This window comes from Pteronotus mesoamericanus, unplaced genomic scaffold, assembly GCF_021234165.1.
Source record: "Pteronotus mesoamericanus isolate MK-2021 breed Mesoamerican mustached bat unplaced genomic scaffold, CSHL_Meso_final contig_20, whole genome shotgun sequence".
Taxonomy (NCBI): domain Eukaryota; kingdom Metazoa; phylum Chordata; class Mammalia; order Chiroptera; family Mormoopidae; genus Pteronotus; species Pteronotus mesoamericanus.
In genome coordinates, this window is record NW_026555085.1 from 60,379,550 (window position 1) to 60,406,078 (window position 26,529).

Below are 26,529 nucleotides of genomic sequence, written 5' to 3' on the forward strand. Positions count from 1 at the left end.
GACAGAAAAGTGTGTCTGATTTTAGACCACAATTCAAGAGGCAGAGAGAACTCTAAAGAAAAGCACAGCTATGTATGATTTGGAAAAGTACAAGTTATTGGAATGAAGAAGTAATCTTTTAAGCTTTTTTTTTCCTTAAAGCTTACTTCAAACAAAATAGACAATAATTATTTTTGTCATGTCTGATGAAGACAAAGAAATTTTTTATAAAGATTTTATTTACTTTTAGAGAGAGGGAGAGGGAGGGAGATGGGGAGGGAGAAAGGGAGAAAAACATCGATGTGCGAGAGACATCGATCAGTTGCCTCTCACACGCCCCTGACTGGGAATCAAACCAGCGACCTGTTGGTTTGCAGACTGGCACTCAACCCACTGAGCCACACCAGCCAGGGTGAAACTTTTCTTCTCCTAAGTTAGAACAGCTTTTCCCAAACTGATGCCCAAAGGAAGTATTTCATAGATGGTAAAACAAATACCTTAAAAATTTTTTATTGACGATAGTTTGAGGAATCCTCTTCTTAAGGACTCAGGGTAGTCGTGAGGGGTCCAAACCCATTTTTTAAAAATATGACTTTCTATTTCCAGAAAGTGGTCTATGTGGGGGTTGGGGGGTGGGGGCGGGGGTTAGCTTGGGAAATGCTGAAATTTCTCATTGTAAGATAAGTTTGGATAAATGTATGTTTGGATAGTTCACTCATGTGGTCTCAGTTTTATATCCTAGTATTCTGATTTCCAGCTATGCTTTGTGACCACTTTGGTAGACAAACAGGTGCATAATCTTTAGTTTCTGGTCCACTGATTTTTCAAAGGAGGCATCCAAACCAAGAGCCCCAGATTAGGAGCTGGCTGAGGAGCTAATTTGTAAGATAGTGAACCACCTCTAATAGCTTCATCACCCATGAACAAAGGAGCGGGAATTGACGCCTTCAACTTATTTCCAGTGCTAACATTCTGACTTCATTGTTCAGAAATTAATTTGTGTGGAAAGGCCAAACGCTTACTTCCATGGAAAAGTGACATAATCCAGAATGACCGCACTTCTAGAGTTGCCCTCAACGCAAAGGAAGCGGAAAAAGAGCCTCCCTTTCTTAAATAACATTTATTGTTGCTGCAAAGAAGTCTTTCATGAGAACAGTTCTCATGTTTCTTTAGAGATATATTGGTTATGATTATAGAAGCAAATTTCACTGAGATGTTATACATGAAGTATGCCTGACTAGACTCTGAATTCAGCAATCTAATATTCACGATGTGTTGGCTGCCATTTAGTTATTTACCCAAACATGCCATCAAAAAAAAAAAACAAAACCAAAAAACAAAAACAACAACCCCAAAAGGCCAAGGGCTTGCTAAAAAGGAGAAGCCTAGAAAAGATAAAATTGTTCCTGCAGCAGTTCTGTTCAACTGCAGTCTGTGTGTGCAGGAATAGTGTTCCCGTGGGGAAGTGTTATGCCCAGTGGTTTCTCGGTTTTAACGGTGGGAAAGCCCTTGAGGTTTTCTGCGGCTGTCAGGAGGGAGAGGGAAATTCCATTTACTGAATCCAGTCAATGTTCAGGCACCGCGCTATGAATGCAAACATATCTGAGACTTCTTCTATCACTTTGGCTGTGGGCTTCCCAGCCCCGTGGCCCGCCTTGGTGTCCACGTGGATAAGCAGGGGGTTGGTTTGCTTCCGGCTGCGGCCCACGATGTACTGAAGGGTGGCAATGAACTTCAGGGAGTGAAGGGGGACCACACGGTCATCGTGGTCGGCAGTGAGGAGCAGCATGGATGGGTACTGGATGTCGTCTGCATCTGGTAACTTCACGTTATGTAACGGAGAATATCTGAAAGGCAAAGCCATTTTCATGATGTTAAATATCAAAAGCAGAGTTGTTTTTTCACTAGGATAATCAAGGAGGACTGCTGGGCACAGTAACCTATGTGGTTAACCAGCCTAACATCACTAGCAACAAGGACTGTAGCTACTAGCACATGGGTGACAATTGCAGGCTATGATTGCACCATTGTTTAGTCCTTAACTGGCCAGGGCTACTGGAAATTGGGACGAGCTCTGTCATTGTTTTGGCCCCTAATTTGGAGGACTATATAAGAAAAGAAATTCACAGGGCTGTTGAAAAAAATCTCACCTATATGCACATGTACTGTCTTGAGGAATATTTTCATAGTCTTTAGATTTATTTTTTCACTACTACTAAGTAGACTGCTTGTCTTTTTAAAACATTGCTTGTGCCCTGGTTGGTGTGGCTCAATGGACTGAGTGCCAGCCTGCAAATCAAAGGGTCACTGGTTCGATTTCCAGTCAGTGCACATGGCTGGGTTGCTGGCCAGGTCCCCAGTAGGGGGTGCATGAGAGGCAATCACACATACTGACGTTTCTCTCCCTCTCTAAAAATAAATAAAATCTTGAAAAAAATCACTGATTGTGACTATGATAGGTGCGAGACTGTCTTATGTTGAAAAACTTGAAATCAGCTTTCTTTCCCTTTAATATCTATAAAACCTTTATTCCAGGTTCCACTTGGCAGTTTTAGAAAGATTGAAGATCCTCTCTGGGCCTACTTCCCTGTCTGTGTCGCTGGGATGGGTGCTGACCTCCTGCTGGCTTCAGCAGAAAGCAATTGCCTCTGGCCAAAGGTGAAAAAATTTATGGAGGACCAGCAAAGGCACCTTCTGGAATACAAGGTAAGTGGCCAGTAACGATAACAAAAAGGGTTTTAGAATAAAAACATAGCCGAATTAAACAGTGATTAATAATAGCTATATGAGGGAAATCTCTGGACAGTTTGTCTTTACATTTTATTCAATATGGGTGTCATGGTTTTCAAAGGGTTCAGCATTAATGAATATAATAAACTATTTCAGTTGAATTTTATTTTGGAGGGTAGTTGAAAAAGGTAAAATTTCTACTCACTTAACCAAGTCAAGGCTAAACATTCTGGGTTTTGTCTCCCAATGGATAAGATGGGATGGCAATAGATCGGTTTTCTGATCGCATTTCAGAGTGTTACTGGATTAGTCCTAGCCCTCCAGATAACAGGTAACAGTTAGTTCTATGGGGAAACAAATTTGGACAACTCTGCCTGTTAATATATGCTGCCACCCCCCGACCCCGCCCCTGTCCTGCCCCCAAGATTCACATACCGCATGTATATATTAAAGATTCTGAGAAGTTCTGCTGGGAAAAAAAACCTGTTAAGCTTTAATTATCCAGCTTTTTGGGGGGGACTCCATTAATAACCCAGATACTGCTTCATGGGACACACTCCAGTTGTGCAGGGTTTGAGCAGCTTCTTGAAGACCCCTTCTGGCTGTAGTGTGTGGGGCTAGAACCCTGCTCATTTGGGAGCAGCAGGTAAGAGGAAATACATGCCAGTGAGTGCTTGGCTGGAAAATTAAAGTTCAAAGTGGGAATATATACGTGTAGGCAAAAGTATGTTTACAGTTGTAATATAAATAAAACAATAATAAATAATAATGCAAGAATAGACTATGTTTCACATAGTCACAACTGTAAAACTACCTTTGCCCACCCCATATATCATAGACATCTTAAGAGAAAAATATTTAGAAGTTTTTCTTTTTTTCTTTTTTTGCTTTCAAATTAACCTTAGAAGTATCAGGTTCCATCAAATATTTTACTGTATTTGATATCGATTAATTCAGTATTTTCAGTTGAGTTTAAATGGGACTTATGCCCACTAAATGAGTATTTTCCCTAAGTTAATTTGAACTATGGCTTCTGCGGATATTCAGCTTTTACCATATGTGTCAATGAGGCTACTTGTGCATTTAAAAGTAGTAGCTTTACAAAGTCAAGTCCCCTTCTTCCCCACCAAAGAACTGAATTTAGTAGTTTAAAAATATCCAATTCTAAAAATTCAGTCACTTTAGCTGAATTTCTTATTGGAGAGAGCTAGCCATAAAAACCATACAAAATGAAAGAAAAACCTGATACATTTATAATTGACTGAAAAGACTGTGACACAGGCCTCCTGTGTTATTATTCCAAGGGCAATTCCTAAATCCTGCTGACAGTCCCTAGCCTCTGTGTGTGGGAAGTAAAGAGAGTGAAGAGCCAAAAAAGGATGTGGCTTGCAGTCTTGAGAATCTAAATATCTGCTCTTTTCTCATTATCGCCAAAGTGGTGGAGGGATAGGAAAGAAGGAAGCTGTTCACTATTTCATAACGCAACATGTAGTTTCAAATATACATAGTTATGCTGAGAGCACAAAATAAGTTTAACTGTACTTGCACATATTTCCCTTCATTTCCATATTTCTTAATTTAAAAAAGGAAATCTCATATATATTGATGTAAGTTATAATGACACCTTTTAAAAAAGTGGTTTTTGATTGATGTACCACCAATTTAGTAGCTTTTTAAACCCTTATTTCTTTCTTAAGCGTGAAACCAGACATCTTTCTCTGCAGTTGTCACTGGGGCCCTTTCTTGCTGCTAACTTGTTTGCTGGCCTGCTCTTCCAGCTGCATGGCCAGGCGCAAGGCCACGATGACATCTTGCGGGGGCTGAGAAGTGCAGGGCTGCTGGGCCAGGGTGGGCTCTGCCTTGTGCACACAGGCCTCCCGGTGGCGGTCTGCCTGCGCAGTCACCTGGGAGAGCTCAGGGCAGCCTGGCCTTTGCTGTATGATCTCCCTGAGCTCCGCCGTGGCCCTCTCCTCCAGCTCCCGGGTCTGAGTGGCAGCTTCATGAAAGCTGGACACCTGGGCTGACGGTTCTTCTTCTTCCTTAGGTAAACTGCCTGTGATCAGGGACCGGTGAGAGCTGGCTTGTCTCTTCTGTTGCCATGTGAGTTGGCTGCTCCCCACTAGGCCCACGGTGGGGGGCCAGCTCCTCGACCCTGTCTGCATATCTGAGTGTGTTCAAAGTACACTCACAGGCGCTTATGCCTGGTGAGATCAGGGCGATCCTACAGGTCCTCGAGTTCTCCCTGATAAAGCATTCCTGCAGCATCTGTCAGCTTGCTCTAGAAGAACAGGGTGTGAGCCTGGCTTCTGTTGATTTCTGCACCTTCCTTGTGGGTCTGCCGGTCAGCACTGGAAGTGTCTGCTCCTTGTTCACTCCCTGCCAGATGCACCAAAGAGGCCTTGACATGCACTTTGCCTTTGGCTCAGAGAAGAAACTGGAAAGGCGGTGTGGGAATAGGAAGAGGTGGAGGTGAACGTTCTTCCCAGTGGTCCTGTAGGCACTGTCTATGTTGATCATCTTGATGACGTTGCCAGCGCAGTTAACCGCGTGCTCCTGCAGCCCCAGCACCTGCTCCTGCTGCTTCCCATCCTCCAGCACATGCGTCTGGCCTTGGTGAGCAGGTCGAACAGCTTCCCATTAAAGATCTCAAATAATGTCACCTAGCCTTCAGGCGCAGGTTCTGGTGGCAGGGCTGATTCTTCAGGAGGAAGATGCCTTGGCAGGCCATCTCCAAGATCCCTTAGGGTGCACTCTGGGCTTTCCCAGAGAGGCCACTTCCCATCTGGCTATGCCAAACAGGTTGCTTTTCGGCCCTAGAAAATTGTGTGTGCCAGTGGCTTTGCTGTGAGCCAACAGACAACTTCATTTGAAGCTGTTGCATCAAACGCAAAGTCAAAGTAGGACGCCTGGTTCTCCAAATACTTTGCTAAGCCCACCTTTCACCCGGGCTCATGTATGAACAGGACACACTTGCTAGGAACAGAAATCACATCAATTTCTTCTTTTTTAAAAAAGACTTATTTATTTGTAGAGAGAGGCAAAGGGGACAATTTCCTTAACAGGGGATCTGCCCATGAAAGGAAATTGAAAGGGTGACATTTTGGCTTGCAGGCTCATGCCCAAACCACCGAGCCACACCGGCCAGGGCTCACATCAATTTCCTTCTTGGTCAATTCTTGTTTTTTTCAGAGGGTGTTTCCTAACACAAACACTTATCCTGTGCTTTTCCATAGAATCAGTCATATGTAGTAAGTGGATGTAGTAAGTTTACTCCAAAATAGCCCAAAATTCTTCAGTCATCCAGGCAAATTCCAACTTTGGAAAGCTGCTGTCACATTCCTCAGCTTGCTTTATTCTCATTTCAACATTCTGGGCCCTCTTCTTGCTGCCGCTTCATTTTTTCCATTGCCTTAATTTCTTTCAAAGGGAATTTGCAGGTGTGGGCAGCTCCACTTCCACATTATCCTCCTGAGAGGTGATGCTAACTGATGAGAGACTGGATTTATGAGTAGAGCAACTTTGGAATGAGAATTTTGGACTTAAATGATCTGTGTATTCATTCCTGTCAGGGCAGGATATCTTCCTTTGGGTGTAAGGGAAGAGGCTGTTCTGGGTATATTGAGGTCACATCATCAAAACCAAACTCTTTGCCCTTTGTGGCATCTCCTATGTCCATTCCCCTGAAAGAGAGGCTTTCTCCAAGTCTGCACGTACACTGGCACTGTGCATTAAGCCTCACTGCCGACGGCTTTCCTAATGACACGGGTATGAGACCTGCCAGAGCTGCGGTAGTTGCTTGACCGAAAACAGAGACAGAACTGCGAGCTCCTGGAGCGCAGGCATCTGATCTGTCCTATTCCCTGTCTCCCAGTAAACCTGGATTTCTTATGTCACAGTTCTGTGACTGAGAAGTCTGGGTTGGCTCAGCAGGGTTCTCTCCTCTGGATCTCTCCAGACTGAAATCAAGGTGTCAGCTGACTGGGCTCTTACCAGGAAATCCTGGGGGCGGTGGGGGGGATCTATTTCCGGACTCATTTAGGTTGCCGGCAGAATCCAGTTCCATGAGGCCATGGGACTAAGGTCCCCATTTCTTTGATAGCTGTTGTTCTCAGGTCCCAGAGGCCCCCTTCTTTCATGTTCAAAGCCACCGTTGGTGGGTCAAGTTCTTCTCATACTCCCAGTCTCTGTGACCCCCCTTTCTACGGCACCCCTGACCCCGGCCAGAGGAGGTGCTCTGCCTTTACGGGTTACGTCATTATAGATGGGGCCCATGAGGACAATCCAGGACGCTCTTCTTATTTCAGTGTCCGATGATTAGGAACCTTAATTTAATCTGCAAAGTCCCTTCACAGCAGTACCTAAGATTAGTGTTTAAGAGAAAAAGGGGACAGGAATCTGAGGGAGGAGGTGCACATACAGAATTCTTTCCCATCTCTGTAGTTTGTGTTTGTTAAACACAAGATCAAAACAAAGAAGACAGGTATTCCCATCACTTCTAGTTTAGTTGTAAATTATATGCAAATAAGAGACATGGAGGAGAGCAAGGAGTCAACACCATAATTCTGAACACTCAATCAAAAGGATATCAAATCGTCAGCAACATATACATCAATATGAATTAAAATCTTACTTGATAAGCCATTTAAAGTGGTGTTCGCTCTCAGAGCACCCATAGTCGGTGGTCCAGGCATGACCGATGGTATACTTATGGAACTTCAGCATGTCCATTACTCCAACTTGGGCAATAACACAACCAAAGAGGTCAGGACGCTGATTTGCACAAGCAGCTAAAAACCAAGATAGAAAGAAAAGGGAGGCAGTTTATCATTAAATATCCAAATAAACCAAAACACAACATTTGGATTCTTTCAGAACCTTGGTTGCCTTTTTTCTTAGAGCACAGGAAGAAACCATCATAAATCACCTGCTTAATGGTCCACAAGCTTTTCCCTCTCCTTCCAATATATTCGAGGGTGGAATATTCTCATCAGTAACAGAGACATACTCCCCAAAATGAATCTCGATGGCGGGGCGGCGGCGGGGGGGAGCTATTTGAAAAACTCAAAGATTTTCAGAAAAACCTGTGTTCCCTCCTCCCATCCCTACTTGCTTTCACAGGTGATAGGAAGCTTAAGAAACCTGTTTGGGACCTCAAAACAAGCCTGTGATATTGTGATATAATAATATATATTTTGGTCTTTGTTCCTGGCACAGAACTCCAGAGCCTCTCTCACAATTCATAACTAGCCCCTTTCAACCATACCTGAGTTTATGCTAATGAGGTGACTCTTTGTGGGCTCCTAGACAGCTTCAGGGTGGGAACCGGTTACCAGAGGAACCAACTGTGTGACTGCCACGCCACCCCCACCGACCCCACCGGCGGGGATAGGTCAGTGAATATTTTAGTGGGAAGGCTAAAGAAGCGAACAAGCAACGATAGCACTGAGAAAATTCAGGCGCTATGAAAGTGGGGTATAGGGGTGCCTAACCAGGTGTAAGGCAGTTAGGGAAGAAGTCACATCAAAGCTGGTGTGCCCAGGACTTAAGTCAAGGGATCTGGACTTTCCCTCTTCTGGGAAAAATCACAGCTCCCAGCCCAATTCTGACTTCAGAGCTTATTCATAATACTGAATCCTGAGTCCTACCCTTGGAGAGCTGGATTATCTCAGAGGCGGGAAGGATAGGAATCTGCCCCTTTTTAAAATGAGCACTCAGAATCCCGACGGGGGCATGCCATCTCTGCAGGCTCCTTAAGGAAACCAGACACAAACTAATCCTGAATATAAAACTCTGGAAATATGAAGGAGTTATTGTATGAACCAGTAAATAACAGAACAATTCTCCTACTATTGGCATCAGATGGTATTTTTAATATCGCTTCCTGGTAAATTTCAGATTTGCTTTTAGTTCTTCTCTTTCTTTTACACTTCATATGTAACTCATATGCAAATTCAGGTGTCTCCAATTCAAAATCTACCCAGAATATGACTACTTCTCACTACTTCCGTCACTACCCCTCCAGTCCAAGCCACCAGTGTCACTCACTGGACAGAAGTCTCCCACCTGGCCTGCTCTTTTGCCCTTAACTTCCCTTCCATCCACGCTATCACCATAATAGGATCAATGCATGAGCCTGTGAAAAAACCGGTCACATTATGGGATTTCTCCTCTCGAAACTCCCCCAAAGGCGTCTCCTTTCCCAGTACACTGGGTCCTTTGGTGTGGCTCTGCGGTCCTGCCTGGTTCGGGCGCCTCCCCATCACCGTCCCGTCGCTCACTGTGCTGGACTGAAAGCTCCGCGAGAGCAGAGGTGCCGTCTGTGTTGTTCATAAAAATTTTATTAACATACTTTCTAAATCTACAGCAAATTATTTTGGACATCTCTATTTTACCTCCAAAGGGAAATGCTCTATATTCTATTGGGGTAAAGAGTAAGAAGAGGAGTTCAGGTTTTGGCATGACTCAGTGTATCTCTACGGCAAGGAAACTGGGTGCGCATGCTGCTACCTGACTGCCCGCCCCCAAAAGCTGTAAACCGAAAGCCCTGAAATTGTCAGTGTGTTTGAAGCTGAGCTTATATATGCTATTCTACACGTGCACAATGGCCCCTCATGTCCTAATGACACTGGATGTAAGACTCAGTCAGCAAAGTTCAGGCCTACCATAAATGTTCATTACAATGTTCAGTGCTACGGAGAGAGAAAATGCAAACTAAACTTTCATTAACTACCCAAAATTAGGAACTTAGAGGCAGTGCCACAGAGAGACTGAAAGAGCAGAATCTAAAACCACTGGATGCTCGGCCCCAGGCCCAGCACCGCCACTTCCAGCCGCGGCGCACAGGGCCAGCCGCGCGACTCTCAGGGCCCAGTGTGTCCTCCTCCGCAAGACGGGCGTCTACCAGCCCCCGTCCCCCAGGCTGCGTGCCCGTCAGGGCACAGGCTGGGCCTGGTACACAAGGTGCTCCTTACTTGGGAAGTATTTCTGTGCACAATTTCATTCCTATCATGTTGTGGTTCCATTTTTACATGTACCTCGTTTTCCTCATGACATTTCTCTCTCTACCCGCAGCATTTAGCACGACTGGGTGCAGTTACTCAACAAATGTTACCGATCATCACCGTACAAGTTCTGAGTAACACAATCAGGGGGCTTATCAGGCTCTGTACTGTGCTGCCTGAACCCTTGAAACCTGGGGCTGTTTGTGGGGAGAGGGGTTTCCCCAGCTTTCCAAGCCTGCACGAGTCAAGTCTGAGAAAGTGGGTTCAGCTGGGACTTTAGGCCCAAATACAAATGGCTTTTGCTTTCTTTGTACCACAGCTTCCATCCATGAGCCAAATGACAGTGTACTTGAAAACCCCGAATGTTAACTAGGAAATACAATGAATAACATTCCGTTCTTACCCACTAAGAGGCCTCCATTTGAACCACCATTAATAGTCAGCCTCTTGGGAGACGTGTAACCTTCCTTGATAAGATACTCTGCCGCACACTGGAAGTCATCGAAGCAGTTTTGTTTGTTGGCCAAAATACCACCTACAATGTGCCAGAGTGAAAGATAGTTAATTAACAACACAAAACATTAGGAAACACAACAGATTAACCTGAAGGGAATTCAAGTGATGGTAGGGCAAAGTTTCAACTATTGCTCAATTTAATTTAAACACAATGTGCTGACACTACATTTAGAGAAATGTCTTTTAAATTTTCTTATGTGTTGTGAAAATCCATCATCAATTGCACAGTTGCGAATCCATCTGGATTCGTATTTTTTCCTAAGAAGTTCTAGAACTTAAAAGACAAATGCCCCACAGGGCAAAAAGAGATGATCTGTTATGTCAGTCAACTGTGAGAATGAAAAGAACCTGTACTTGGGAGAAGCTGAACTTAAAACTGAAACACGACCTGGAGCAATGTTCAAATCCTGTTTGAGTCCCACCCCGCGTGTGACAACTGGACAATGGCTGCTGGGCCCTGCGGCCTCCCGCTCCCCGGGAAGATGAAAGTGCTTTGCAGAGGTGTGCTTCTCATCCCTCTTTGCAGGGGTCTGAAATGGGTAAGTGAGGAGTAAGTTCTCCAGTTCTGCTGTAAATAAGAATTAGGTAGAGATGTTTCTCAAGTCTTGAATGAAGAGGGTCTCAAACATCTCCCCAGGGAATCTGGGCTTTCTCATCTAGAGGCCATTCCAATGTACAAAACCACACAAGGCAATTACTTAAAGAGAGGAACATCCATAAGATCCTGGAATGTCTAAAAGTAAAAGGCAAACGGCCCAGGCAGGCCCTCAAAGGGACAGATGTCTGAAGTAACGGCCTATGAAGTGAAGAAAAGGCAGACAGATCTAATTAGATATTTGAGATCAACCACATCTGCAGAAATTCAATTAAAGATGAAACAGTGTTACTGAAGAAACTTTCTCATATCAAAACAAATGCTATTAAAATTTTAATAAGAAATTATTGGTGAATTAGAACAGCTAGGATTACTTAGTTTCCATGAATAATATCATTTTGGGTACATATATTTTAAAGAGCATTACATTAACAGAATGGAATTTAGCTTTATCAATGTTCAGTATACTAGGGTCTAGCTGGAAATGGTCTGTTTCTGGTCCTTTCACTGCCTTACTTTGGAGAAAGTTTATGAATCACTTTAAATATGGTTTACTTTTAGCCTCAGTCAAGCTCCCCAAGGCATTTGGATAATAAACTGGTTCTAATCAATAGAGAGATGAGAGAGTGTTGACCAGGACCAAGGGCACTCTGCCCTACCAGAGCATGGTGGGCACCCTGATGACCGGAGGGGTATTATAGAGAAGACCACAGGGCTCTGCGCAGGTGGGTGCGTGTTTGGGTACACCACAAACATTTAAACCAGGAAATCAGGCGAGTTAAGGGGGCTAGACTTAGCATGTGGAAGTGGTATGGAAATCAAGTGTATGGTACATAGAGATTCTATTCTGTTTATTCTCTTTTTATCAGACATCTCTTAATATCACAATTTTATTGTATGTTTTTAGTGCAACTAAATTCTAATAGCAGGTCAGAGTTAAAATTATATAATGAATTCTATGGTGTTTCAAACATACTGACAGCTGATAAAGCCTTTGGGGATAATTGGGCAGAGGTCGACCTCAGATGGCAGGCAGGTGCGGAGCCCACATGTCAATTAGGAGCTCCTGCTAAGATGCTCACATAGCCTGTTGCCTGCTGTCAGCCCTTGGGATGCACGCTGGAAGGCCAGCAGTCAGGCCTGGGCCTTTCCTACATCTTGACACCTAACAGGTACTTATGCAAAATCTCTTCACAGATCTACCATCATCTCTGCTGATTTGATTTGATGCAGAAAACCAGAGCTACTGGCCTAGGCTTGGGAAGGTAGAGAAGAACAAGTGGGTGAAGGATAGTCTCTGATGTTCCTTCTGTGGTGCTGCTGACCAACCCCAAGCTCGAGTGGCTACCTTTGTCCCAGAAGGCTTTCTTACAAGTGCTGGCTGATGATGCGAAGGGAAGGGGCACGGAGCTGGTGGGCGCGAAGGTGCCATAATCCCCTCCAAGGGACACAGGAATAAGCAAGCGGAAACCATCTTCTTCTTGCTATGGGTGAGTCTATGAATTCCAGATACACAAAAGCCAGGGAGAGGGGGTGTGCCCCATATACAAAGAAGAGGAAGAGGTAGGACTTTAAAAATAAAAATTATTATTCTTTAACAAAGTTGTGACAATCCGGAAGTGGAGCTGAGTACAGGAGCAATAGCCCCAGTCAACTAGAATGCATGGTTCAGGAGGCCAGAGGAGAGAGATGGAATCACTCAAGCCAGAAAAGGACAATGACATAGTTCGGTGTCTAAAACCTGCACGTGACGGTCACAGCAGCAATGCCAGGAGGACACTGTTTCTCAGTAGTGTTGGAGAAATTAGAGAAAACAAGCAAAAGGAGGCCCACACTGAGAACGGAAAAGCTCTATTTTAGGTTGTTTTTTTCTTTGAAAAGAAAATGACCTGTTCTGAGATAGTCAAATAACACCCAACAGTAAAAGCTAGGCTAACGGGAGACAGAACAAATACCACAAAGTGCCGCCGAGACTCGCTTATGACAGTGACAGATAAAAATCTACTCGATGCATCGCCAACAAAACAAATAATTCGGATTATGGTCTATAGTGAATACTTCTGACAAATAGGTATTTCATTAAACAGAATACAAAGGAAAATAAAATGTGTAGAAGAGGGTATGGGGGATAAATGGTGATGGGAGGAGACGTGACTTGGGTGGTGAACACACGATACAATGTACAGAGGATGTGTTGTGGAATTGTGCACCTGAAACCTGTATAATTTTACTAACCAGTGTCACCCCAATAATCCAATAAAAAAGTGAAAACAAAGATGAAGTTGTTTTTAAATGGGGAGTGGAGCCTGCCATGTGTTTGAAAATATCCTCATTTTTCACTGGTTCGGCAAAATGCTTTTTCTGTTCCTAATCCCCTCAGCTCATTCAAACAGAGCTTTGACTATGCCATACTTGTATTTCTGTAGAGAAGACACCTCACCTTTATGCCACGTCTCTCCGTATTCACCACCTCCTCTTATGTTGGCCACTGCGAGGACACCGCCCATATGTCTCACAAAGATCAGCCGGGACACGCTGAGAAACAGTGAAAACAGTTAACCTTCCTAGTAAACCGCCTAGTAAAGACCATGCTATTTCTCTGCATCTCAAAAAAAAAAAAAAAGTATCCCCAAAAGACACTCCATGTGTAATACCATCTAAATTGGAGCTCAATATTTTTATATTACTTGATTAAAATAAAAAATACATAACTTCTCATTAATGATTAACTGCAACGCTCACACATTTCATAAGCATTCCGCATACCTCCTTTTGCTATATTGGTAAGTAGTTCACTGTATGAAGTGGGAATACCAAATTCATAATGCAAACAGAGGGAAAAAACAGGCCCTCACTTCCTACTGTGTCTGTCTTTTAACAGCTATCTTGGCAAAGAAAACACTGCCAGCCACGTGCCACTGGCCTGGTGTGCATGGTGCTGGGCTCGCAGGAACACCCAAAAATGGCCTCTGCTCTGCTACCATGTTTTTTGTTTTTCATGATCTCTCTCCATGTTGCTCAAAATGGAAAATGGGAGCTCCTTCTGAAACACGGATTTTAATCAGTTTTCTAGAAACTCAGATGTTAAACTAGAGAACATATGGTGAGAGAGAGGGAGAGGAGGTGAAGGACACAGACCAGGAAATAAGAATGGAGAGCTCATAGCTGGAGGGTGTTTTGTAAGAACAAACAAGAAACTACAGCACAAAGCATCTAGGGAGAAGAGTTAAGTCCTTTGGAAAATTTGGATTTTACGTTTTTCTCCTCCTCTTTCTACTCTGATCCTAAAAATGCTGAGTGACATTTACTTTTCTGGCTGCTGTTATTTAAGTTTAAATTGTCTTTGAGAACTATTTCTGAGAATTTTATCATTCTTTCTCTTAGTAACTGGGGAAACCATGGGCTTCTGCAACCTGGGAGGCTCTAGATGGTGTGGGTGCTACTTTCCTGGATCTCGAGGATGAAGAGAAAAGGAGAGCTGGGGCAGGCGATGAGATTGGCCAAATGGGTTTTCAACTGCTTGGTCTTTTCTTCAACACTGTTCATGCACCTCGGATGGCCTCGACTGAAACTATCAGCATACCCACTGGGTTCTGGGATGAAAGTGGTAAGGGGCCCTTCCTTACTCATCTTCCAATTCCCAGCAGAGCAGGCTGAAGAAATTGTTGCACAAATGAAGACAAGTGATGTGAACTATAGATCTGTTAGACAAGTGATGTGAACTACTGCCTTGCATTCTTAAACTAATAGTCACAGAGAATAAAATGTGGCTTCTGGTTTTACTACATAGACATGGATGTTCATGAAACAGTGAATCTCATCACCTGGGAAATTCTGGTAAGAGATGGGAAGTTCGTCTGTGGGCTCAGGCTTTGCCTAGGATGGTGCTTGGAATAGAGGAAGCATTCTAGAATGCAGAATGGCAATGTCATTGTACAGTGAATGAAGGGCACCCACTGGTACACTCATATCATGATGCCTCAAAAATCTTCTGAAAATACTGTTCTACATTATGACTTTACACCTTCATCAGCTCCTCATTAACAAAAAGACAAAATCAAGCTCTTTAGCTAGATGTTCAAGACAGTTCATAATTTAGCTATAAACCACGTTAGGGCAGGGACAATGTTTCTTACTTCATTAAATCCTAAGTAATTAGCAGAATGCTCTACTGATAGCAAGCACTTGAAACAAAGTAACATTTTCCTTATATTTAAATTTGGGACGGCTAGTGGAATCTACTCTGAATTTATGTTTTCATAGTTGCCAGTCCATAAATTTCTTCCCAAATAAGAAAGATGAATCTATGAACAAGATTCCATGGGAGGCACTACTTAAAAGTTGGCTAAAAACTGATCTTGTTGGTAGGAAACTCCTTGCTTTTATTAAAAACGCTCAAAGCAAATTCCATTTTATACTATGAATGGGATTTTAAAATCAATTTTGCAAATAGCTGGCAAGGGATATTTATATAAACAATAGCAAATATATAGATTTTTCTCCCTGAAAACACAAGTTATTGGGAAATAATCACAGAAACAGTGTAGAACAGTTTAAAATGAAGTAACAGCATACAAAGAAAATATATTTATGGCTCAATGTTAAGACAGTCTATTTTAAGACTTGTGCTGCTGAAAAAATATAATCATAAGCTGAAAAAAAATCATTCCTTCTGAAGAGAATACTGAGGGCAGAGGTGGTAGCAAATGCCAAACACTGAAGGCAAGAGCTTCCTTTGTTCAAAAATCAACTGATACCAACCTTCTGCAGCCTGACAGCTGGCTATAGCTTTGGCATCTAGGTCCCAAACAACCTATTCCACTGAAGACACAAGATTAGCTTGTAACGATCCTGAAATTCCTGACCAAAAATGCATGTAGTAACTCATTAATTCTGCCTTCTTGTGAAAACGACAAGCAAGAACTGTAAGATTAAATACATTAGAAAAACATGATTTAATAGACTATGCTCTGGTTCCTTTCCACTGTATGGAGGGGAACAACTATTTGCTGAAGTGCCAAGAGTGTCCCATGTTTACCTGTAGTTGGGTGTGATGGATATGTTGAAGCCACCGTAGCCATATAAGAAAGCAGGATGAGAGCCGTCCAATTTTATGCCCTTTTTGTGTACGATAAACATTGGAATCTTTGTACCATCCTTGCTAGGGTAGAAAATCTAGAACAAAAGAGAGCAGGGTAGTGAGTCAACCCTCTCCTGCTGTTACACAGGAAGCATGCACAGGTAGTAACGCTGTCTTCAAGATGTAGAGCGGCGCAGTGGACATCCGGGACCACTGTGGGTATCTGATGGTGGGGCATCTTTCAACTTCTATGGAGCGAGTGTGAAGCGGTGAAAAGTGTACGAGTCTGAACACAGGGAAACTTGATTCTGAATTCTTATTCCACAGCTGTCTAGCTAGCTCCCCTTGGGCATACTGTTTATCCCCCTCAGCCTCAGTTCTTCATCCCTAAAATGTGACCCTCACAGAGGCACACAGAACACATGTTTGTTTTTTCGCTCCCAGCACTGGAAAAAGTCACGTCTGGCCATCCTGCCAAACAATTTAATAAGGGAGACTTCTAAGAAACAAATTTCATATTAAACTTCCTCTCTAAATGTTAAGACACTCGACTTGCCTTCATTTTTCTCTGTTCAACTGTTAAATTAATGTTAGCAATGATAAAACATATATTAGCTTAGAGAATAGAGGAGAAACAATGTAAAAATCCTATTATTCCAGGTCAAAGACATTTCTCCAGTATTTTTAATTAAGGCTCATAAAACCTTCCTGAATCTGAGCAACCTCAGGCAAGTTCAGTCAACATTTCTATATTATTTTATGGATAAAAGTAGTAAGAGAATGAGGATAAGAAAGAGAACATTAAATGCTTTCAAACGATAAGCCATAGACTAACCGATAAGCCTCCAAAAGCTAATAATGGCTTCTTTTGGACAGAAAATCTGTAGATAGCTTTCTCTTTGACCAAATACAGTTTCTTTCCCTCAGCTGACATCTGGAGACTGCTCAGAAATGTGTTGCTGACCTAATATATTATAGTCAAGGACATAAGCCTTTACACTTAGTGTGACTTGCAGCCATATTTTATCCAAGGCTTTTAAGGTAGCAGTTTTATTGTAGAAAGATGCTACAAAGTGCTTGGAAATAAACTTGGAGGCGGGGGGCGCAGTGGCAAGGGGAGAGGCGATGCAGATTTGGAGAAAGACACAACAGGGCCACAATATGTGTGTGCAAGTTTGGCAGTTTGTTGAAGCCTGCCAAGAACAATAGTATAAAAAGCATTTGTTTCTGGCTTGGAGAGAAATACTGAAGAATGGATAAATTTGACAGTTTAGGAATCATGGAGAATACTCCACAGAATTCAAAATCACCAGAGGAGAACAGTTTTATTTAAAGTTGATTTAGTGGCAATTAGCAGCCTCTAATAAAGTGTAACTATGTGGGTGGAAGAAGTAAATGCCGAGTAAGAGGAACACACTTCAAGTGATTGGCTGGGAGTAATGAACTTAAAATCCAGGGCCTTCAACTCAGACTCGTGGAGAATTTGGACTACTCTAACCACAGCATCATGATTTTCTTCAGTGACTTTATCAATGAAATTGATGACTTCTGCAGCATCCTGACCTCCCATAGGCTTAAATGCCTCCATGTTAAGACCTCTGCTTCCATCCTACTCATTCAAATATTTGCTGAGTTCACACATGCCAGGGGCTACACTAAACACTGGTGACTAAAGATAAACAAGACTTGGAGAGTTCCTTCCTTCACAGGACTTAAAGTCTACAGAAGTAAGCCAAGGGGCACTACAAACACCCATCCCCTTAGCTTTACCTCTACCCTTAGAACTTCAAACTCCTCTGCAAGGACCTCTGACATTCCCGCTGTGGCGCCTACTTGTTCTTTCACCACCTCCTTCCTTATTCCTGGGGCATCTACCTTCTTCTTCTTCTTCTTCTTTTTTAACTCTTACTATGACATTCAGTCCCTTACACCCTGCGAGGCTGTCAGCTTCCCCTGAGCTGTCTTGCCCAACTTGGAACCCTTAGCCCTTTAAGTGTTAACTAAAGCCCAAAAATCTCTGAATTCTAACCTAGCCCACTGGATTCCTTCTCCTCTGGCTGCTGGGCACTCAGGAAATGCTAACTCACTTCCTGACAAATGGGTAACGCTTGAACTCATGGGCTTTGAACTTATGCCTTACGTCTCCCCTGCCCCCTGAGATGAAATCCTTATGTTTTTCCTTGGGGTTTTTTTTTTTTTCCTCCCTATATCTTTGTAAAATGTCTTCCTGGTACCTTTTTTTGTTCCTAAATCAATTCCAGAGTAGTTCTTTCCAGTGTTTTCCATTTGTTCCCATTCTCAACACCACCCATTTGCATCCCTTACTCTTTATATCTGGCCGCCCACTAGGAGTTCTTAAAAAACCTTCTTTCTGCCAACTTCACTCACTGTCAGACAAAGCAGGATCATGTGCCTTGATTCTATTTCTTACCGACTCCACAACTACCTCACTCTTCCAATTACCACAACTTTCTGTATTCTCTTCCTTTCCTTGGCATACACACACACTCAAATTTCTCCTGTATTATTATTTAATTAAGGAAAAGAGAGAAAAGGTTTACATTGCGTACAGTACATAGTCTAAACTGTCAGAAATGACCCATTTTTATTACCAAGCGTGACTTTCCAGAGACATCACCAGATAGAACGTGGTTTTACTCTGGAAGGGTGTTGGGGCATAAGACAGAAGTCACAGAATAGGTGTCCACTGTCTTAACATCTGAACGTGGTTTCAAATAGATGAAATAAAAACATCTGCTCTAAAGACAACAGAGGCGCAAGTAAACGTAACGAATCAAGGGAATACTACTATTCCTTAAGAGAATGACACCGGTTATGAAAGATCGGCTGTCTCTACCAAAATGATTCCTTTTCCTGAGAGGAATACATTTAGTAACAAAGTCAATCTTGTTAAGACACTCAAAAATGTGCAACCATTTGGGCTCCTGAGAAGACTTCATTCTCACACTTGGTCTAGTTCAGATTTGGTGCTATCTGAGGCAAATGCTAGCACTCGCATTATCACCAGTGACGGGGACACGCTCAGTGCACGAAGGTAAACTGCAAAGGGCACGCCCTTCGGAGAGGAGAATGTCTGGTGATAGCAACTCCTGCCTAATTTTAGAGCCTGACAGGTTCAAAGGAGAATGTTCATAAAAGGGTGTTGAGCTTCCCTTTTTATCAGAGTTGACGGAGGCCACTTGTGTGGCCTGCTCTGAGTATGGCAAATACATCTGACAAGGAGCAGAGCTGCTCAGAAATCCTGCGGTCAACACAAGCCAGGAACCAGACATTCCTTCCCCCCGAAGAGCTGAGTGGAAGGCCACCTCTGTGCTCCCCTCTTCTTATAAAACAAGTTGTATATGGAGAACTTCCTAGGACTTCGAGCAGGCGCTGCAGATTTCTGTATTGTACTTAGGTTAAAACTACTAGTCTGGCACTAGAAAGTTACAATCCCATCTATTTTCCAGGCATTTAGTTCTGGAGGAGTGGGGAGGAGTTTAAGAATCACCTTTAGGCAGAAAATATAAAGGGGAATTTCCTTTCCGTTTTGGTTTACTTTTCAAAGGATGGCTGGAGATTTCTGTAACACTGGAGATTTAAAAATTCCCATGGGGCACCTCAATAACAGCAAAGTCAGTCTATTAAAAATCTATTTTAATGTTTGGTACATCTCTTGAGCACCAACAATGTGCTAAGTGCTATACTGATAGCCCACAGAAACGCATCAGCTCTCTAAGGCTTGGCCGCCTGTTCTTTTGAATAATAAACCTATTCCCAGTCTCAAACCGTGGAGCCAGAAAGTGGAAGGTTCTGGACACAAGGAAAAAGGACAGCGATGGAGGCACATCTGGATCTATGGGTGCTTTGATGAGTTTATTTTAGAGGTAGTCAGGTGTTTTAAGGTAGAAAGACATTCAGGGCCTATGGTGAATAAATATGACTTGAGAGGAGAATATAAAAGCTATCTTCAGTTTTACTGTTCTGATTTCTCTGTGGTCAATGCAAACACTTAATCAGTCATTTTCACTAAAGTGAAGGACCTACTACATGTAGAAGACCAGGGAGGGCAGCACTGTTTTAACAGGCACTGTACCTAAGGGTGTGTTTGCAGAATGTATAAATTGCCCTGTGATAAGGCTCACTACAATTTTAGTGAGATTTAAACTGCATGTGAAATGCACATATGTTTTGCTCTTCATGAAAACAACAGGATACATCATCATCGGGGGTTATGAGCTCTGCACTGTTTGCATTCAGTAAACACTTGCTGAATGAATCAATGAGTTAGAATGGCACATGAAACACTATCTTTCTGATATCCAAATACCTAAGCCAGCTTGCCCCAGTTCCTGAGGCTCAATGTCATCTTGGATGCCTCTCACACACCCTCTTCGCCCCGCCTGCCTTCATGGCAGCCTTGCCATCTAACAGGCCTCTTGCTTCCGATCTGGGCACCTGTCGTCAGATTACTCTCCTGAGATCTTCCTTTTAATCTAAGCCACTCTCCCCCATTGAAAACACGCAGTATCTCCCCATTCTCTACCACACCAATTCCACATTTAGACCAGCAATGAAAACTCTCTGCTCTCTGCCTCCAACTTCTGTGAATCCTTTTCAACCTCAACTGTCCTCCCCAACGACATTGCCATTTCGTACCCCCACGACCCTCTGCTCCCAGTGTTGCACGCCTTTATAGACTGAAGCATGACCAAAAAGGAAAAAACAATTAACTGGCTTTAAGCTTTCCCTCGTTTGACTTCCTCTACTCCTACCCAATGCAGTCAACCCCGGAGCTACACCTCAGGCAGGTTCGACCTCTGGGTGACCATGTGTCGTACTGAGAATGGTACAGCAGCACAAACGGCCCTCATTTCACTTTGGAGCCCCTCTAATTGTTGGAAAGTTCCCCCTTCCCTGAAAATGTAAAAATAACTGAAACTATAGAAAACAAAAGTTAGCCAAGGCTCTGGGAAAGAACCTAGTGATAATAAATTCCTATATAAGCTAACTATCAACTAAAATTTCCATACATTTAAAAAATCTGCCGGTTAGTTTCTATATCTTTCACAATAGAGGTTTCCTTAGTCCTTATTTTGGTCAAAATTTGTTATTTGTTTTACTTGATTTGTTTAAAAGAGTAGTTCTTACCATCTAACAAGCACTATTCTAAGGGCTTTATATATTCCCTCATTTTAATCCATATATGAGGTCTTCACTATGAACAACCCCCATTTCTTAGAGGGGGTCCCTCTGACCCAGAGAAGTAATTAGTCCAAGTCGCAGATCTCCTAAGTGATGGAGTCAGGATTTGAACCTGGTTCATCTAACTCCAGACTCCATGCACTTAGTCAACATGACTGAGGGATCAGCAAACCCCCGGCCCCCCATCCTGGGGCCCCTCTGGAGCTCTCCACGGCAGGGCTGTGCCCTCAGGCTTCTCCCTGCTGGCACTGTGCGTCTATTTACTTCTGTACCTTGAATGGAACCAAGACAGTAAGCAACTGAAAACAAAAGCTCGATAAATGCATGAATAAATGCTCAAACTGGACCCTATGCTCAATCAAACAGCCTAAGAGTATTTTAGATGGCAGTTCATTTTAAAAAATCCATACAAATAGAGCAACCTAGAGTTTGGCATCAAAATGAGTGCAAGCTGAAGAGTAATAAAATATAAATTAACTCTGGTTGAGGGACTTAGCAGGCTACATAAGCATGGATAAGGTTACAAATTTCCAACTTATTATTAATGAAAAATATTTGACAGCTGACATTTTCCCTATGCGCAGCTGTTAATCTATTCTAGCCATGCCACAGCAGAGGGCTCTATGGCTCTTCAACTGTTTAGCTATGTAATTTAGTGCCTGAGTCCATATACCTGTATCATAACACCAGACAGGAATACTTGAAATCCATTCCAAATCCTCATTAACTCAAAGCTACAGCAGACTGTTTATTTATTTTATTGCATTAGAAAAATAAAATCAATAACCACAATGTTGAAAAGACAAATTCTGGTCAGAATATTCAGTAATGGAAAGAAAAAAACTGCGCAGCTTTAAAAATTGGCAGCCAGCAGTTATGCGCTCCTTCGAAGGGGAAACTGAAGAGACAGATGTTAGGAGGAGAAAGCAGTGTGTGCAATCAAGCAGCTCATGGCGGTGGGGTCCGAACGGAAGGACACAAAGCAGAGCACGGCCCTGCACTAAGCACAGCAACGACAAAAGCCCAGGAACTAGGAAGCTGGCACAGCTGTTCAGTTGCCATTTGCCATTTGTACAATACAAGGATAAACCGAGATACAGCAAAACATTGCGAGACGCAAATGTAGACAAAGTTTCATCGCAGAAAACCGAATAATCAGGACAGTAAAAAGGTGAAGTTGAAAGTAAAATTCTCTGGCACAAAGACATTTCGGCCAGCTTCGGTTGGACACATCTAATGCTGTTAATACACTCCGATCTACTTCTGCCTAGAGTCTCACATCACAAACACAAATCACCAAAATGAAGCCCTCAGGCGAGTAAGAGGCAAGAATGAAACCCATCATAGAAGACGAGTCACGTAAAAAACAGTCAGCTCATGAGCACCACAGTGCATTTCACTATGCTCACTAGAAAGGACACATGCTGGCGAAGGCAGGTGAAGAGAAGTGGTCAGTCAGAGGAAAGAGAACTAGTCTCAGAGGAGCAGCACAAAGGCTGGGGGCGGGGGCAAGTCACTATGGGGTGGAAAAGAGGAAGGGGAGAAAAGTGAAGGCAGATTACAAAGTTCAGAAATTCTGCTGCGAAGGTACAAGCACAAATTCTTCCATGATTTATAAAGCAAACTGGGCGCTGTGAAATGTTTTATATTTGTGCAGTAGAATAAGAGTAGCACAAATCTCATCAGTGACGCTGTATAGTTTCATTCGTTTTTGGTGGCTACGAAATACACTCCCCATCTTGTTTACCCCCACCACTACAATGATAGAAAGATCTCGTCTATTCATCTTAAAATGAGGAAATAATAGATTTTTAATCACACACATGCTTTTTAATTATCACCAGTAATCAAGGTAACATTAAAGTAGTAAAAAAATTAAAATCTAAGAAAAATGAAAGCTTGAGACGAATAGCCGGATCATGTTCATGGAAGATTAGAAAAGAACGTCCTGCTGTTCTGACAATAGACGGCATTCAGGCGGGTGGATGGGGAATGTTTGACGATTGTGAAGAATCTGGATCTGGGTGCAGAAAAGCTGGCTGCAAAGCCAGCACTGAGGACAAACCCTTTCACTTAGTGAATTTCATGTAATATCTCTACTACCTAGGAACAGACACACAAGGCCCAGGGCTGTAAGGAGACCCCCGACTAGTTAGAGGTAGCTGGGCCCACTGGCTCCCCTCACCGCCTCTTCAGTCCATTGCCACCTGACTTCTGCTGGCTCTTCTCAAACGCTCCGGGCCAATCCTGACACTGCACATTGTGTCCCCCGTGACTTCTCTATAACACCATGCCATCCTCCTTGAAAGTTCTCCTCTGCCTTCCATGATGCAAGCCCCTCTCCCCAACTCCACCTAAATGTTGGTGCTTCCTTAAGGCTCTCCACCCCATTGGGGTTTTCACGCCAGGCCCACTGGTTCATCAACCACCACCCTGCCAGCCTTCATGATTCTCCCTGACCCGACCCTAATTCTCTGAGCACCTGGTAGACGTCAGTGCATTTGGCGCAGGCCCTTTCAAGCTCCACACACTAGGGGGGATAAAATCTCACCCCACTGGGGTGCATACCGGACCCTCAGGGTTTGCACCTGTTCCCTTTTCCAGGCTCATTTCCTGCCCCCGAGTTCCAGCCGTGGTGCTTTGGTACAAGCTCTCCTCCCTCCAGCGCCCTTCTCCCATCTGCCTGAAGTTCCTTTCCCCGTAGCCACGGTGCCAGGCGCGGTCCCAGATGCTCCTGCCCCTCTGGGTTCCCACAGAACTCGGGATCCACTTCCACACAGCTTTCCTGCCACCAGATGGCCACACAGGTTTGATTCCATTTCCCCGAGTAAACGTTATCCTTCCTTATGCTCCCAGCACTGCCAGATCGCAGGGTAGAAGCTTAATCAATGTTTGGGAAATAACTGCACATATTTATTAATGTAATATTCTCACTTGAAAATTCCATTTTATTTAAGTTATTAGTCAATGTAACTATCATTGTCTTAAGCACCCACTGAGGCACAGGGACTCCAGAACCTCACTCAGACCAGTAGTTTGGGAAGACATTGAGAGAAACACAAACAATGAAGACGACTAGAACCATGTGTATAGATCAATAAAAACACTGAAAAATGAGGAAGGAAAGGAAAATTAAATGTATGAAATTTTTCTTTGGAAAAATGTTAGAAAAGCTAAAAGCCAAAGGGAGAAAATTAAGCTTCCAAAGTCTTAAAAAAGTAATAAAAAAAGTCCAAAGTAATGATCACATAAAACATGAGAGTTGTGTTAATCAAATTTACATGTTAGTAGAATTACTTTTTTTATAGGTCAACTTGTCCAAAAGGTTCTCAAATGTTTGTAAGCAGGCAACAATGCAATAAATGTATGCTAGGAAAATATAAAAAAATTCTTACTTTGATGCTGTAAGAGGGAGGGGCAATATTATTTCCTGCTTTGGTCATAGACTATGGCCCAAAATACTCCTAAAGACCAAGTCATGCAAAAAAATCCCACAGAAGTACAAATGGTAGTAGACATTCATTTTCTGACAGTGTTTGTTAGTTTAGAATGGGCAGGAACAATTACCATGGGACAGGGGAGGCAGATGGTCTAGCACAGAACTTCTGCAGAAAGGAAATGTTCCCTCTTTATAGGTTTCTGGCAATCACTAGATAATATCAGAATGTATCATATATCACGGCCTAGCTCACTCAAGTACTTGTATGTATCTATTCTGTGCTCTGGGGACACAGCAGTGGGCAAAACCACTTTCTAAAGAACACGTAAACAAATGAAAAGATAATGGCAGCTAGTGAAAAGTGCAATGGGGAGACAGCAAAGCTGGCTGCAGGAGGGCTGGGTGGGAAGGACCGCTGTCTACACGGATGGAGGGGGAAGGGGTTCTGATCAGTGCAGAGATCAGAGGAAGTGAAGGAGTCGGGGTGAATGTTACAGGCAGAGGAAGGGAGGGCAGTGTGGGGGTGTGGGGAGTGCATGCCCACTTGCAAGCAAAGCAAGGAGGCTGGTCTGAGTGCAGGTGAGTGGATGAGGGAATAGGGCAGGGGCCCGACTGTGGAGTCTGTGGGCATCACTCAAAGCTGGTCAAACTAGCAGACTAATGCAATCACAAGGGATATGCGATTTATTAAGAAGCCACTTTATCCTATGAAACAATAGCGAATAGTCACTTCCTTCTGACCACTGATCTCAGAACTGGCTGCCCTGCCTGCTAATACTGACCCCAGCCAGAAAGCCTGCCTGCTAATGTATCCAGGAGAATGTAAATCATCCTCCCAAACTGGTATCAGCACAAACTCTCACTCCTGTGGGGATAATATGTTTCTATGAGGCTCTACTTCACCAAGGTCACCCCAAGGAGAGTCTGGCTAGATCACACTTGACGTTTTCCTATAAGGCACACTAGCAGGAGGGGCCCGTTTCCTCTCTACCACAAGCCAGCCCTGTTATTGGCCCTGCAGCGTGGGGCAAGCCCTGAGCCGTGGAGAGTGGTAGTCAAGGAGGATGCCAGCTCTCCCAGACGGGCTCTACTCCTGAAGGGTGGGAGAAAGAGGAAGGCGTCCTGAAGTGGTACAACACAAAGGCAGGTGGGAAGGAGTAAGTGGGTGGAAAAATGGAGCATGAAGACATGGCCAGAGCCCTAGCGGCCAGCAAGCTCCCCGACCCCTGCCAGCCCCGTGTTGCCTCCCTGCCCCCGGCACCGTCCTGCCCCCTCACACAGACCCCTGCACATCTGAGACTTCCTGGACCAATTGTGCCCACAAAGGATGTGCCTAAAAGCTATGGGCAGAACCCCAAAAAGGCCAACGGGAAGCGGGACTGTAAGACAAGGCTGCACAGATTAGCCTGCAGTTAACATCAATTCAGGCCAAGCAGAAGCTTGACTGGCAGTTCTATATTTAGTAAAAAGGAAAATAAGCATTACTTAAAATACAGTGTGTTCATAAACTCGCTTATAATTTTGAGTCTGCCAGAAAAAAATAGTAAGATCCTTGGAGGAACAAAGGTGACTGACTACTGAATAGGTTTTCTGGAGCTGCTTGTATTTTTAAAGAAAATACTTGGAAAAATGAAAGCTATTAGTAATAATGGAATGGATTTCATTGACTGAATTTTATGTACTGTGGTTAAAAGACAGGGCCAGGGATAAGACAACTCCCACAAGGCCCACTGTGGGGGGCCCTGCTGGTGTCAACGAGGTGAGTGCCACGGGTACTGTTCTCTCTTCTTCCAGCACAGGAGGACGCCAGCTTTCCCCTCTGGAGCCGACTCGTCCTCAGGACATGGCGTTGGCCAATGATACGTGACTGGGGGTGGGATGTGATTTTTCTAGACAAAAGGACTGTGGGCCACCATGGGATAGAAAATGGCTTCTGTGCCACAAGGGCAGGCAAAGCTTGGGTGGGGAGGCTCCTCAGGCTGGG

At 43.5% G+C, this 26,529-nt stretch overlaps 1 protein-coding gene and 1 pseudogene across 1 annotated transcript in view; both read right to left on the bottom strand.

Annotated features, from left to right (window-relative positions):
• Positions 1-601: 601 nt before the first annotated feature.
• PREP (prolyl endopeptidase) overlaps positions 602-26,529 on the bottom strand; it is a 106,065-nt gene continuing 80,137 nt past the window's right edge. The window contains exons 11-15 of the mRNA XM_054569774.1: positions 15,860-15,996; positions 13,262-13,356; positions 10,114-10,245; positions 7,340-7,496; positions 602-1,826 (exon numbers count right to left, since the gene is read on the bottom strand). Of these exons, the coding sequence (XP_054425749.1) occupies positions 1,532-1,826; positions 7,340-7,496; positions 10,114-10,245; positions 13,262-13,356; positions 15,860-15,996 (816 nt within the window). The 3' untranslated portion in view covers positions 602-1,531. The remainder of the gene's footprint in view (positions 1,827-7,339; positions 7,497-10,113; positions 10,246-13,261; positions 13,357-15,859; positions 15,997-26,529) is intronic.
• On the bottom strand, positions 4,387-6,772 carry LOC129067624 (kinesin-like protein KIF2C; annotated as a pseudogene).